This window comes from Lynx rufus, unplaced genomic scaffold (genome assembly GCF_022079265.1).
Source record: "Lynx rufus isolate CCGP_SWC_20201006 ecotype Redwood Valley unplaced genomic scaffold, mLynRuf1.p SCAF_4, whole genome shotgun sequence".
Taxonomy (NCBI): Eukaryota; Metazoa; Chordata; class Mammalia; order Carnivora; family Felidae; genus Lynx; species Lynx rufus.
The window spans coordinates 115,796,586-115,812,921 of NW_025814856.1; the positions used below are offsets into that span (position 1 = coordinate 115,796,586).

Below are 16,336 nucleotides of genomic sequence, written 5' to 3' on the forward strand. Positions count from 1 at the left end.
CTTGCTTGCTGTGTCCACCAATCCTAAACCATTTCATTAACTTTGCCAAATCCAATCAGTTTTCTCTCTTGACAGACATGCCTCAAACCATTTGAGCACAGATCCCCAAGTTCTATCTATTACCTAATTTTCTGGCTCTGAAGCACAGCTATGCACATCAAGGCAGTGCACTCTCTTACTGCAGTCAGTTTTGATACGTAGTTTTACTTAATTAACAAGATCTCTTCAAGAAGTTTGTCCTTTCTCAACAACCTAAGTGTCCACTGATGGATGAATGGATGAAGAAAATGTATACAGCTAACTCTTGAACAATACAGGGGTTAGGAGTGCTGACCTTCCCCATGCAGTTGAAAATCCACATATCACTTTTGAATTCCCCCAAATTTACTAATAGACTACTGTTGACCACAAATCTTACCAATAACATAAACAGGCAATTAACACATATTTTGTATGTTATATGTATTATGTACTGTATTCTTAAAGCAAGCTAGAAAAAAGAAAATGTTATTAAGGAAATCATAGGAAAGAAAGAATATGTTTATTGAAAAAATTTGCATATAGTAGATCCATGCAGTTCAAATCTGTGTTATCAAGGGTCAACTGAATAACACACACACACACACACACACACACACACACACACACACACACACACTGGAATATTATTCAGCCATAAAAAAGGACATCTTGCTATTTGCAACAACATGGATGGGCCCTGAGGACATTCTGCTAAGTGAAATAAAGTCAGAAGGTGGGGATAAGAGAGGGTAGGCAAAGTGGGTAAAGGGAATCAAAAGGTACAAACTTCCAGTTATAAAATAAATAAGCCCTGGGGATGTAATGTGCAGCATGATGCCAAACGTTATTAATATTCTACTATATGTTTGAAAGTTGTGAACAGAGTAGATCTTAAAAGTTCTCATCACAAGAGAAAAAAAAATGCTGTACCTATGTATGGTGGCAGATATTAACTAGATTTGTGATGATTATTTTGCAATATATACAAATATTTAATCATTATGGTACACGTGAAACTAGTATAATGTTATATGTCAATTATACCTCAACTTAAAAATTAATCTATCAATTAATTATTTTTTAAAAAGAAGTTTGTCTAGGGGCTTCTGGGTGGCTCAGTTTGGCGTCCAACTTCGGCTCAGGTCATGATCTCACAGTTTGAGTTTGAGCCCCGCGTCAGACTCCGTGCTGACAGCTCAGAGCCTGGATCCTGCTTTGGATTCTGTCTCCTTCTCTTTCTGCCCCTCCCCCACTTGTGCTCATGCGCACGCGCGCGCGCGCTCTCTCTCTGTCTCTCAAAAATAAATAAATGTAAAAAAAAAAGTGTCTTTTTTTTTCTTAAGTTTACTTATTTTGAAAGAGAGAAAGCACGAGTTGGAGAGGGACAGGGAAAGAGAGAATCCCAAGCAGGCTCTGCATTGTCAGCAGGGAGCCGGATGCAGGGTTCGAACTCACAAACCATGAGATCATGACCTGAGCCAAGATCAAGAGTTGGACGCTTAACTTACTGAGCCATTCAGGTTCCCCCCCAAAAAGTTCATCTTTCTACAAACAACTACCAGAGACACAAAGAAAATCAATTCATTTCTCTCAGCTACTAGGCCAAATGTTAAGTTTGTATAAGAATTAACTGAGGAACTTGTCAGAAATATAGGTTGTCATGCTTCACACTTCAGTTGTTTTGATTCAGGGGGATTAATACAAGGCCCCAGAATCTGTATTTTAAAAACCACAAGTTTTTTCTAATGCATGCTATATTTAGATCATGCTTAGAAAAATAATGCTTTCCTCCCTGCATACCAGCAAACATATGTGTATATGTATTATTGTATATATACACACATATATAATATATACACGTTATACACTTGCTATATATGTATATAGAAACTTACCATACATACAAAACACCCATATTAAATGTTCCACACACTTCTTATGAAAATGGGATCACACACACACACACACACACACGATATATATAAATATATAAATATTTATATTTATATTTATAATATATATAAATTTATATAATATATAATTTTATACTTATAAATATATTTATATTTATATAATATATATTATATATTATATATAATAAATTATATATTTATAAATATATATAATTTATAATATATAAAAATATATTTATATAAATATAAATATTATAAATATATATAAATATATATATATATAAATCATGTATGACATGATTTTTTCAGGGAAGATTATATAATACAATCTTTCTGAATCACCACATACAGATCTGCATTGTTTTTAACAGCTACATTATATTCCACTATATGCAAGTACCATAATTTATCGAGTTCTCTATTATTGGTCATTTAGTTGTTTTGTTTTGTTTTGTTTTTGCTATTATAAGCAATGCTGCAATGAATACCTTTACACATTTGTGCTAAAATTTCTGTAGAATATAAGGACTGGAATAGACACAGAAGAGTAGAATTGCTAGGTGGGAGGATGTATGTATTTTAAAGTTGGATAGATCCTGCTGAATTGCTCAATGACTTAGTTGTATCAATTTACACTCCTGTAGTAAATTAGACGAAGATTGTTTTCCCCACACCTATACCAATACCAGTGTCAATCTCTCTGATTTTTATCTATCTGACACATAAAAAAAAATGACAAAATCTTAATTTGCATTTTACCATGTTTTTAACATCAGAATAATCAGCACTTGGTTTACCACCGAAACACAATTATCTAAAGTTCTACAAAACATATCACAATTTATTTTTGGAAAACTTTTATTTTTATGTTAAAAATTAACTCTCTCACCTGTAAGACAGATGGGATGAATGAATTTCAAATATATGTCCACTATGTAGTATTTACTTAGTACCTCCTTTTACCAAGTAATACAAAAGGAAAGTGAGAGTCATAGAGCTGTGTTCAAGCCCTAGCTTTCCCATCCAGCAGCTACGTGACCTTGGGCAAGTCACCTGCCCTTTAGAGAGCTTCAGTTTCCTCTTTTGTAAAATGGGGATTCTACTCATTTTGTAGAATTGGTTTGAAGATGAAATGAGATTATAATTTTAATTATATATATTAGCTATTACCACTGCCACAATAACAATGCACGGGAAATTAGCAAATGACTAGAATTGTTTGTAAAGGCCTTTCCTAACAATTACAAAATAATTATATCAGTATTACCAAACTCAGATTCTTTGAGATCAGTCAACGATTTATTGGGATTACTAAAGTCACTAGAAGAATATATATTTCATAGGGCTAATATACTGCTTACAACATCACTGTTGTGCTTCTCTCCAAATACTTTCCTAATAGTAGTTCAGGAAACATTTCCCAAATTACATAGTTCCTTAGCTAAAATGGAATTAGCCAAATATACAATCAAATCAACTACACACCAGGAATTTCTTTTCAAGTTTCTAAGACAGTCTTGTTTCTAAGCACACACAATAAAGCAATTCAAGTAATGCCATAGAGATTTCCTAGAGCCAATAAATGAAATTCTAAAATTTTACAGTAGTATAATATATTGGAGACTCCATCCTTCATTCTTTCCCAAAACTAATCCCAACCTAACTCACACAATTCCTTAAATGGCTCAATACCCACTATGCAAAAAGTCCTATGTTCAGAACTAGGGGCATAAAACCTCTGTACTCAAGAGATAAAGACTCATATTAAAGATAAAAGGGCAAGTTTTATCTATATTTGCCTGTGCTTCTGGTTTGATAAATAATGAGTCAATGGCACATGACCTACGGAGCTCATTTTCTCCTGGATGGACACCAATGAACTTACTTCCTATCCTTGGGCTGTGTAAAACATACAGCTGGAAATGAGATGTCATTGTCCTATGGCTTACTCCCAAAAGTTCTCAATGGCTCAACTCACCTAAGTCTTCCTCCTTTAACTTTCTTCCTCCACATCATGACTTTTGCAAAAATTTATGATGATTTTTAATGAGTAAAATGATCTGGAAAACATATTTTTTCAGTTTTTATTTCAATAAAACAAGAGGCAACACTGCTGTATAAAGTACTGCATAAGGACATTTACACAAATATACAAAACTTCAAAAAACTAAACTCCAGTTTATTTCCATAGCCTTAAAAATGTAGGGAGCACATAAAAATATGCAAAGTCATAGTTTATTCTTTAGGAATGTAAACTCCTGGAATACAATTAGAAACAAGTATATTTACTATGAAAAGATTAGTATCACTACAGGATTAGAAATAAAGATAAGCAGTACACAAAAAACCCTACATAAGAGAAAGCAAAGGTATGCAAAATAAGATCTTGAGTTTACTAAAAGAAACTTCATATTAAGATACAGGTACTCTAGATCTCTACTATAAAAGAACACAAAAACATCTTCCAAAATGTTCACTGCTAGTCTTTTTAGATATGCACAAGTTACAAAATACAGAGGATAACATATTTATGTTCTCTGATAAAGAATTCAACAATATTAAACATAAATGTGAATAACTCAAGTACTGAGTATAATTTTACTAAGCAACTAATCTAAAAATATAAATTTCATGCTAAGTAAAGGACTAGAGAGTTTATATTTTTTATCCAAAGACTGGGAAGACACTATTATACATTTATTTCTATCTACAATGCTTAAGTGCCCATCAAATTATTCTTCTCTTTAATGGCTTTTTAAGAAACATTTTTTGTTACATTATTTATGATACAGATTTCCTTGATGTGCTTCCCTTTAACAAAGTGTAAATTTATTGTGCCTATAGAGTCAGATGTTAAACAGTCTTATTTTAAATATCTACTTAAAATTATGTCTCAGGGTACAATTTTTTTTCTCTATAATTTAAATGTAAAGGTTTTAACATTGTAATTTGAGTCTTCCAAAATAGGCAAAATCCCTTAAAACTGGTATCATTTTTATCTATTTTGGTTTAAAAAACATATTTCCCTTTAATTTTTTGTTTTGTTTACTAAGCAGTTGCTTCATAATTGAAAAGGGCAACAAAATACTGCTTTTTCAAAACAAACTTTGTCATCATTTAAGGACTGAGAATTTCTACCCTTCAAATCTAGAGCTGCCTCAAAAAGTTCCATGGTGGAGTACAAGGGGTTCCAGGGTGCTCACATGTCCTAGGTCCTCTGGGGACACTCCTTTGAACTTGATTCCAAAGGCAAGTCCCTACTCAATTCCAAAGGCAAATGCTGGGACCTACCTTCACTAGAATACCCCAGGTAGTTGAGTACTTGAAGAGTGAGAGGTTGGGTAATTTTAAGACTCCCTAATGGCTTAAAATGTGGAATGGAACTATAATTTTTGTTCAGATCCTTTGAACTATGGGGTGCAATTTCCCATTTGGGGCAGAATCCTTTTTGTGATAAAGATATAGAGGAGATCTGTGACCAAATGGTTACATTAGCATCTTTGTGAAAAAATGACCTAAAAAAGTCACCCTAACTTTAAAATCAGGAAAGCTGAGTAAGAGGGATAATTGTAATTGTTACCATAGTTAGCATTTATCCAATATTTATACTTGCTATAAAAATTTTCAAATGTATAACTCTTATTTGAAATAGTATCAAAGGTGCTATAAAATAATTTTACTGTCAACATAACTTCCAGGAAATCAACTCGTGCAAATTACTTGAAACAAAAATTCAGAACCACTCCACTAAGTAAGCCTTCAGAGTTCTTTAAAGAATATACACATGAAGATTTGTTGTGCATTGTATAAAACGGTGGTACCTCTTTCATACTTAAAATGGTAGGCATCTACAGCTCTGATTCCATTTATAGTTAATATGAAAAATATAAAATGTTATAATTTTATTGTAAAAATAAATGAAAATCATTAAAAATTTAGAAGTAAGGATCTAATAAGTGTCATAGACACTATTAAAAATTTATAAGCTATTAAAAACAATGAAGATTATAATATTTAGTATCTAACATATTTGATCTAGTGTTGTGAGACCACTGAAAATTCCAAATATTAGGTAGGTAATTTGTACTTTTGATACTCTCTTTTTAAACTTTAATGCACATAAAAATCACTTAAGGATCTTGTTAAAAGGCAGATTATGATTCAGTAGATTAAAAGTGGCTCTGAAATTCTACATCTTTAACAAGATGCCTAGTGATGCCAATGCTACTTACTGGTCCTCAGACTGTAGGAGTAGCAATGATCTAGAATAATACCAAAATGAGGTTCCATTACAGCAGTTGATCATTAAAATCTGATCTCTCATTTCTGCCAGATGTTTCCTCAGATTTATTCTACAATGTTTCCTAAGCACTTGACTTGCTTAAAAGGCCAATCTTCTAAAATTAATTCTTAAGACTATTAATATTGTTAGTAGCTATATGCCTGAGGGAATTTTTTTGTTAAAGAATTAGAAAAAGACAGAAGGAAATTCACAGTGACATTTTACAAATATTTTAAATTGTACACAGGATTCCTGTTATAAATTAATACAATATCAAGTTTCACGGTCTAGTCTTACCTTTTTTTTTTCTTTTTTTTTTTTTAAACTACAGTTTATGGCAATAGATCTTATTCCATTTCTATTAGTGGAACTAAAAAACTCAAATTCACTTCTAATAAAAGCCATATTCTATTCAAGATTAATGAATGAAAACTAGTTCATGCTTTTTGAAGATTTAAATTTAAAATGGTAGCCAAAGCAGTTATGATCAAAACTGCATTCATAGCGTATGCTTTAGCACTCTTTAGGACATACAAATTTTTCACATTTGAGCTCTGCATAAGCAGGCACAAAAGGAAAACTAACATTTTCTGTGCAACTACCGCTAGGGACTGTGAATAAGGAAACCACTGTGCATTAATAGTGAAGGAGACAAAGAGGGGACAGACAGGCCTTCCCTCCCAGTCAATTAACCCTTATCCTTAGCCCTGCTTTCTTTCTCTCCCTCTGAATTATTAGTTACGTACACTTGATTTACAGGAAGCCTTGACCACAGCTAAAAGGACGAGCACTAGCAAATACCACATTTTACATCTATCTAGAGGTCACACAGTTCTCTACAGCTACATACAAGTTTGTTTTGCTTCTGCCATATTGCCTTTTTTATTTTTATTTTTTGGTTGGGGGCAACTACATTGATTATTCTTTCTACCATGACAAGAACATTTAAACTAGGCCCGTTCACAAACAAATTATTTAACTTCTTTCATATTTTACAATTCTAAATTTAAGAGCACAAACATAAATAAACCTAAATTAATTACATAAATGTCCTTTGTCCATATTTCATTATGCTTTCTTTCATGACATTTTATAGATGAAAAATTTACCTAATTTCCTTCATTTGCTGACAAACAATTCAATATTATATGGTTGACACCGGTGTCTTGAGAGCTGTGTTGCACGATTTACAATGATTTCCAGGAAGATTTCAATGATGTGTACTTTGAATTCTAGGAAACCAAACTACCTAGGATTTCCAAAGTCAAGCAGCAGGGTAAGTCAGCTTCATGGCTGATTACGTTTTAGGAATTGAAAGGGATTTTCACCTGCTAAATCCAGATCAAATACTTCAAAACAACACATCTACTGGCAATCTGATTTTTTATATAAAAATGTTCCAAAGATAACAACAGAAATCCCTCTACCCTTCCCCTGGAATTACATAATAGTCTAGGTACTGAGTTACGAGGCTTTTTCCAGTGCTTTATATAAATGATTCCACTAATCTTAAGGACAATCTGATTACAAACATTTTTATCAGGCACTTTTCATACACATCATTTTTGTTTTTTTAACATGCCTGATTTTCAGACTGCCCTGTTGTGCAGTCAGCTACAGAATTCCTGGAGTTGCACCCTCTGCCTCCTTTCAAAAACAGCTCCCATGCATGAGATTCCCTTTTACGCTGAAGGCCAAACATACAACTACCAAAATAGGAGTTATTAAAAAAATAAGAACTCACAACCTCACGAGATGTCCCCAATTTGACCAGACAACTTGCCAAAATGTATTGTGACACTGACCATCTTAGACCATAGAAACAAATAAAGAAAAAAAAAGACTCAAATCAAGGGGGGAAAATACACCCAAGAAATAACAGAACCACGTTTGACCTTATTACAACCTACACGTTATTCCCTTCATAAGGTCAAGGTAGCCTTTAGAATTTAAGACACAAGGGCTCCTGCCTGGGACAGGGATGAAAGATGCTGGGTGCTTTCATAAAGAAGCAGAGTCGTATTTCTAGATTCACTAGTTAGGTGGGAAAACTATTACAAATTAATCTGTAGACAAGGTAATGCTGATACTAGGAGGTCTCTGCTGACCTGACGGATGCTTCACTGGAAGTTCAGTCCTTTCAGAAACGTAAATAAGCTTTTCTTCTTGGAGACTACAAGCAGAAAACCTATTGGCATCTGTCCCAGGCCCACAGCCAACAGCAGATGATGGGTTATGTGGGACTGTGACACCACTGACTTGTTCAAAGGATTTACTGAATACGGTTGCAGCTGTCTTAGCCAAACCATGGCTACAAGGTTTAGGCAGAGATTGGCTGGTAGTTAATGTCAGTCTCTTCAAAGAGAGAAGCTCAAGATTCTCACTTTGGGCTCTCTGAGTTTGTTTTCGGGCAAAGTGGTCTTTGCAAGACTCCCCTGTGGTTTCTTTTTCTTTTCCTCCAGTTTTGCTTCCTCCTGACCGTCTCTGAGTCTTTCCTACACTTGTCTTGTTACTAGAATTGTTACTACTGTTTGATAAACCCGATTGGCTAGTACTAGACGCAGCCCGGGAATAAAATCCCTCGTCAACTTCAGATATCTCCATGAGTTCTTCTTGACCTGTTAATTCTGTATTTCCTAAACAAAGAAATAATAAAGATTAATTAATATTAAGTATCTTAAATAATTCTTATTTCATGATTAATACCAAATCAGATACTTTAAACTTTAGCATAATTACATAAAACAACCCATTATAGACCGAAATTAAAGGATAAATTGAAACATTGTATAAAATGTAAAAAATAGTTCATTGTAACTAAATAAGAGTAATTTAGAGTGTATTAAACAAAAAGCATGCCATAACACCCCCCGCCCCCCCATGTTTTAAGAAAGATTTCTCTTCCAGTTCATGCAAAAGATCAGAAACAATTAAGGAAAATATCACACAGTAAAACTAGGGGTAAAGTCTCCCCAAGTAGCAAAGCAATATAAAATCGAAACTCTTACCAAGGAACTTTAAAAAAATGGTATTAAGATATTTTAAAGATTTTTTTAAAGGTTGCATTCTACATTCTAGATTATTTTACAAAGATGAAAAAAAATAGACCCTAAGTATCACAAGTTCAAACTTGTTAAAATTCTATATACATTATCCTTCAAATCAAAGATGTTAAAAATATAAAGATAAAATATAATTTTAGATCTCAAAATATAAGCAGAAAATTACTGTGGAAGTAATCTTCTGCCTTAGTTTTTATAACAGTTTATTCAGAGAAAATATAGGTACGACCATTCCAAAGAGCATTAGATCATTGAGAAATTGTGGTGCATAATTCATGCATTTTGATTATTAGATGACATGCAAAATTTCTGTGACTGTGCAACTGTTGCTTAAGACATGCAGCAGTGGCCCTGTGCCATGAGATACCTTGGAGGGCAGCTAGAAAGTGCTCTGCTAAAACTGCACTCTGCCAGGTGAGTTTATTCCATCCTCCATCATTTTTCTTACAGATTTTTGCCTCCTGATCTCTGGCAAGCCTTTGCTCTCAGTTCTAGGATCTGTGGCTGTTTCCTGCACACCCTGTATATGCTGAGCATCAATCTCTCCTAGTGTTCTGCCTTTTTCCCCATTCCCGGTTCTCTCTCCGGCCACATTTGTGACACTAATCTCAGGAATGACAAGGATGCCCAATTCACTGGTATCATTACTGTTGTCAGGTTGCTCTAGAATTGAAGATGATAAGACAAAATGATGGCTGAAAACAAAACAAACTAAAAATGCAAAACAAGAAAAACAAAAGATCCAAAACAAAAATTGGACAACTGAATGTTATGAATTAAGCCAAATATCTGCACTGTGGAAATTTCCATAATTTTCATTACTTTGACAGCACTGGAAACAGCAGGGTCATGTTCTTTAATTTTAAATGACAATGAAAAAACTCATGGAGCATCAACTCATGTTCTGCATTTTTTCACACACACATTTGACACGGACCATGAAACAGAAATTTTTTTGTAAATCAAAATAGAATTTCTATTGTTTAAAGATAGTATTGTAACCACTGGAACTTAGGTCAAGCCCTGGGCAAATGTTCCAGGATGTACAGCCAAAACTCTGGCTCTTGTCAACATTAGGAACCAAGACACCTAGGAATTCCCCTTGTACATTTAAAATTCTATTTTTTTAATTAAATTACAATGAGGCTGACTTAATAAACTACAAAATTGGGAAAATGATTATTCACTCATAATATCAAGGTTACTAATGCTGCAAGTCAGTTTTTATCTCACACACCAATCATTGTGTGTATTAGTAAATATTAATGCAGCTATAATACAATTAAATATTCTATTCCTTCAGATTTGTACTCATACCATAAATTTAGGCCAGCCTGTAACAGTTCATTACTAAGCTGGAGAAAAATAAAAATGGATTGGAAAAACAACTTGGCTGTTGGTCCTTTATTCTGAAAATAGCCATTGTAATCAAAACAAAGGAATGGAACTCCTAACCAGCTAAAACTTGTAAATATTTTATTCTGTGTCTTAAATCACAAAGCATGGCTTTATTTAAAGTTGCCAAGGAAATATCTGTAATAAATGGAAAAAAATAACATAAATATATCTACCATGGGTCATAATGAAAATTAAAGTTCAAAACAACACAAGACTATGTAAAACAGTACATACTCTTAAAAAAACGTGGAACACAAATCTGTTTGAGAGATACTACCTACTACTTTCAAATGTTCCTCATGATAGGATAATCAAGCTCCCATTCATGGTGCTAAAGCATGTGAAACAATAATAGGTAGTAAAAGAATGGAGGCCAGAGCCACATACTCTTAAGGGTCTCAAACTTTGCTACACACTGGTATCACCTGGGAGTCTTTAAGAACTACTCCTACCAGGCTCTCAAGCTAGACATTTTGATTTAATTAGTATGAGGTATGACCTAGACATTGGGATTTCTAAAAGGTCCTAGTGACTAGTGTGCAGCAAAGTTTGAGAACCAATGCTCTATTCTAACAAATTCTTTCAAATTTTGAAAACTTAAAGCAAAAGTTATTATGAATGTCCTAGGTACTTCATATCCAGCAGCAATACGCACTTCAGGAGGTCCTTGAAGCTTCATGTTACCCTGGGCTGGGGGGCCAATGTGCTGGTATAATAATTTCCCATTTACTTAGAGCTTCACAAACCTCTGACTAGAGGTTCTCTAAATGAAATGTTTATTTCCTAAACAGGCCAAAGCATGTTAGTGAGGTAGTTTTACCTCAATGAGATTAAAAAATTCCAACAGAGCCTATTTCCCCTTGCTAATAGCTATCTTCAAAGTAAAGGCAAGTAAAAATCTGAGGTAAATGCCAGAAGCCACTGCAACTGAGAGTGAAATCATCATGGCGCTGTTGGGTGACAGGCAAGACCTGTCCATTTATGTTATAGAAGCTTTTTCACAAAAGATCTATTAAAGGGACTATCTAGTCCAAAAAAATTATGAACTGTAGAAATATCCAGACATAGCAAGGCCAATGAATACTAAAATTTAACAAATTTTAAAAGATATTAATTAGTGGCCTAACAGAATAAAAAACAACACAACTTACATTTGAACGGCAGTAAACAGGTTTTTTTTTAGAGTATTTGGGTATATTATTCAATTATATTCTCTCCCATTTACAGACAAGGAAACTGAAGTTCAGAGAGAGTTAACTATTCAGCGGGTGAGCTAAACAGCAAAATCTTTTGACTCCAAATGTCAATTCTAACATACTATAGTCTAACTCTAACATATTATAGTCTAACTCTTCAATTCATTCAAAATCAATTTGAGTTAAATTCTCAGGAAAATTACAGAATAAACATAACTACATAACTCCAACATTTGCTACATGATTTTGCTCTCTATTTTTTCTCCAGTTTCTTCCCCCACATGTGACCCAATCCCCCTGCACACGCTTTCTTACCAGTCTTGCTATTCCCTAGACATGGAATGCTCTTCCCCACATAGCTACTTCCATGGCTCATCTCCTTACTTCTTTCAGGTCTTTTCTCAAAAATCTCCTTCTCAGTGAAACCTTCCCTGATCATCCCATCAAGTTTCAATGTCCCCCATATTTCATACACTCTCTTCTCTACTTTGTTTATTCTCAGCACTTAATCACTCTCTAATACAATTATTTATTTATCATGTCCCACGAGGGCAGGGACTTTCATCTGGTCACTCCTGCATACCTTGTACCTGAGAAAGTAGCTTGCATATAGTTGGTGCCCAATTAACATTTGCTTGATAAATTAAATGAATGTCCTGTTACATGGTGATATTATTAAAAACAATAAAGGTGAAAAATCATGGAGAAGACATGACAAAGGTAAACTAGGAAAGTGTTACCTGACTACATAAAAAGAAAAAAATAATATACAGCTTATGCTAATAAGAATTTTTAGATGGCAGAGAAAAGCAAAGTCTCTTTTGGAAAAGTGAAGTAGCCGCTTCTAAATGCAGGTTTAGTAAAATGCTTAATAATGTCCAAAATATACATTTTTTAAATTTACAGTTCACAATAAATTATATTATGCTCTAGATAAAATAGCAAAGGAGAAGAAGTTAATCTTTCTTTAAGAAAATTAGAGAGGAGATATTTTAAGGGAATAAAGGTATTAGAAAATAGAACATAATGTTTGAAAGCCCAGAATCTAATGTTAAATCTATGCAAAAGGTGTCATGGTTGTTCTATGCCTATAAAAAAACAATACTTACATTTGACTTCAAATAATTCGAAAAGTTCAAAAAAGATCCAAAGAGAAACGTCTCAAAGAATAGTTTATTTGTATAACCTCTACAAACAGGTAAACTTCTCTCCACATACAGAAATAAGGAGAGTTAAAGAATACTTTAAAAGACATTTCCAAATTGGTTCTCAAAGGCACTCAAATCATTTTTCCCTATAAAATTTCTTCCAGCTTTGAGAAAAAAAAAAAGGTAAAACAAATTGCAAATATCATTAAAACTGATCACGAAAAGTTGTGATTTCCCTCATATGTAATCTTATAATCCCAAATATCTATCCCATTACATCACTCATGAAGCTCCTTATCCTAGCTATAGCTTCTTTTTTTTTTATGGCTTCCCTATTTACTAAAAGTGACAACTTAAATAAAGGAATATCATTTATCCATAGACTCTACACAGCTTTGTACTAAAACTACTTTGTAAGTCAAAAGGAATCTGGTTATGACCCAAGGCATTTACAGTATTTTATAAATATGTGTGAAAATAATAAAATAAGCCAAGGCTTTAAAAATTAACCTATCCTTTAAACATCTGCATCATGCCATTTTGACATTATGAAAAGTATTTTTGAGTAAGCTCTAAAATAAAGTGATATACATTCCTTTGCAATTTATAAGATATAAATATTTTAAATGTCATAATATATTTGAACAGCTTCATACCTTTTAATCCAGTCAGTTTATGTTTATAATTTATCCTATTCAGTAGAAGAAAAATGCTATCTATAGTCATTAAGCTATTCATTGCAGTGTTATCTATAATAGCAAAAAGTTAGAAACAAATTATTTAACATGTTAAGGAAATGGTTGAATAAATGATGGAATATCAAGTCAATGTGGTATTATGTAGCCATTAAAACAACTGGACTTACTAGGAGAACTTAGGAAAATGCCTGACAACATTAAATGAACAAAAGCAAAACATCAAAAATTTTAAATAGAGCACAACTATGAAAAATACATATACATATGCAAAAACCTATAAAATGATAATTCTTTAAGAATTGGGATTATAAGTGAATATCCCTCTACTCAGTTTACTATCATGTTGTTACAGTGTTTTTCAAAAAAAGAAGGAATGAATTGCTCAGTCTATATTATAAATTTCTTTATCATTCATTCACTCACTTATGCATTCAACTACTATGTATTGAGCACCTATTATATGCCAGACAATGTTTTAGATGCTGGGGATACAATGGCCAACCAAAGACCCTGCCCTCCCAGAGCCTACACTACAATATGGGAATTAAGGAAACAACAGAATTTTAGATGGAAAATACAGTGAAGAAAATAAGCATAATGGGAAAGAGTAAAGGAGGATGGTAGGGGAGAAAGTCTACTTAAGATGAATGGTCTGGGGAGACCTCTTTGAGAAAGGGATATTTGAGATGTGATCTGAATGATGAAAAGTCACTGTCTACATAATGATGTGGAAGAAGACAGTTCAAGCTGGCACTTTCTTCTCATCTTTCAAACCTCAGCTCAAATATCTCAAATTACTAGTATGAACCTCCTAAGACAGAAATGGCTTACTGTGTTGAAGAATTAGAAAGTAAGATGAGTCTGGTCTTCACTTCAGGTCAAAGTGATAGGAAAGATACCATATCACCTATGCCAAAGTGTAGACCTTGTATTTTGTTCTGATTGCAATGGGCAGCCATTGACAGGTACACAGATAAACTGTGTGTATTTTATTAGCATTTCTTATCAACAGAAGTCATACTTATGTAACACAAAATATTGAGTATGAAGCGTGCCCTGGGTTAGAAAAAACAGCACTGTAACAATCTATAGCCTGGGCCAGTAATTTGCAAGGCAGATTAGAAGAAATCAAAGCTGCCATAGAAACACGGAATAAGGACCCTGCAGTTAATGAGCTGCAATCTGAGTCAAGACATCAACAAACATTAAGACTTAGAAATATGGGTCCTGAAGCCAGAAGTAGATGTTCCAGATAAAAAAGAGCAGTCTGGGGCACCAAGAAAAACACAGTATGGACTAGAATGATTTATTTTTTTAATTTAAAAAAAATTTAATGTTTATTTATTTTTTTCAACGTTTATTTATTTTTGGGACAGAGAGAGACAGAGCATGAACGGGGGAGGGGCAGAGAGAGAGAGGGAGACACAGAATCGGAAACAGGCTCCAGGCTCTGAGCCATCAGCCCAGAGCCTGACGCGGGGCTCGAACTCCCGGACCGCGAGATCGTGACCTGGCTGAAGTCGGACGCTTAACCGACTGCGCCACCCAGGCGCCCCTGTTTATTTATTTTTGAGAGAGAGACAGACAGAAACAGAGCATGAGCAGGGAAGGGGCACAGACAGAAGGAGACACAAAATTGGAAGCAGGCTCCAGGCTCTGAGCTGTCAGCACGGAGCCTAATGCCGGGCTTGAACTGATGAGCCATGAGATCATGACCTGAGCTGAAGTTGGATGCTTAACTGACTGAGCCACCCAGGTGCCCCTAGAATGATTTATTTATAAACATACTGCTTAGGAGCTATTCCCTGTTTCCTTATGTAAATATCAGTCAAGTCTTTAGGTTTTGTTGCGTATATAGGAAATGATACAATCCTTCTTACTGAGGCGGAAACAGTCATTCTCAGTAACTTCTTTTGTTGTCCTTATGAAGTCTCAGGTTAAAAAAAAATCTCTTTGAGATGTGCAACATATGGATGCTGCCAGAACAGGTGAATCCTTCATGATTATAAAAAATCCTCATGACCATGGGGCGCCTGGGTGGCGCAGTCGGTTAAGCGTCCGACTTCAGCCAGGTCACGATCTCGCGGTCCGTGAGTTCGAGCCCCGCGTCAGGCTCTGGGCTGATGGCTCGGAGCCTGGAGCCTGTTTCCGATTCTGTGTCTCCCTCTCTCTCTGCCCCTCCCCTGTTCATGCTCTGTCTCTCTCTGTCCCAAAAATAAATAAAAAACGTTGAAAAAAAAATTAAAAAAAAAAAATCCTCATGACCAGACATACCAAAACCAGGTAAGTAACATGTATTACAAAACTATCTATAAAAGCTTTTTTCTTCTTCTGTGTGCTATGTGTAACAAATGCTCCTAAAAGTGTGATGGTTGGGGAGTGGGGGGGGGGGGGGGGCGGAAACGGGCAAGGGCAGTGCTCAATGATAAGTAACAATAATAAATAATAAAATCCTTAACCATAGTAAGAACTCTTCCTTAATGGAAGGCCTCCTTAACAAAAAATGCAGAACACAATAATTTACAAATAAGTGTTTTTGCCTCATAAGACCAATAATTTTGAAATATTTTGCTACCCTGTGTAGAAAAGCATTTTTATTTCATTTTCCCTAGAAATAG

General features: G+C 34.3%; 1 protein-coding gene across 1 annotated transcript in view; it reads right to left on the reverse strand.

Moving 5' to 3' along the window:
- Positions 1-4,002: 4,002 nt before the first annotated feature.
- The window catches only part of HYCC1 (hyccin PI4KA lipid kinase complex subunit 1), a 106,388-nt gene continuing 94,054 nt past the window's right edge, over positions 4,003-16,336 (reverse strand). Inside the window, exon 11 of the mRNA XM_047094851.1 lies at positions 4,003-8,852. Within this exon, the coding sequence (XP_046950807.1) occupies positions 8,278-8,852 (575 nt within the window). The 3' untranslated portion in view covers positions 4,003-8,277. The remainder of the gene's footprint in view (positions 8,853-16,336) is intronic.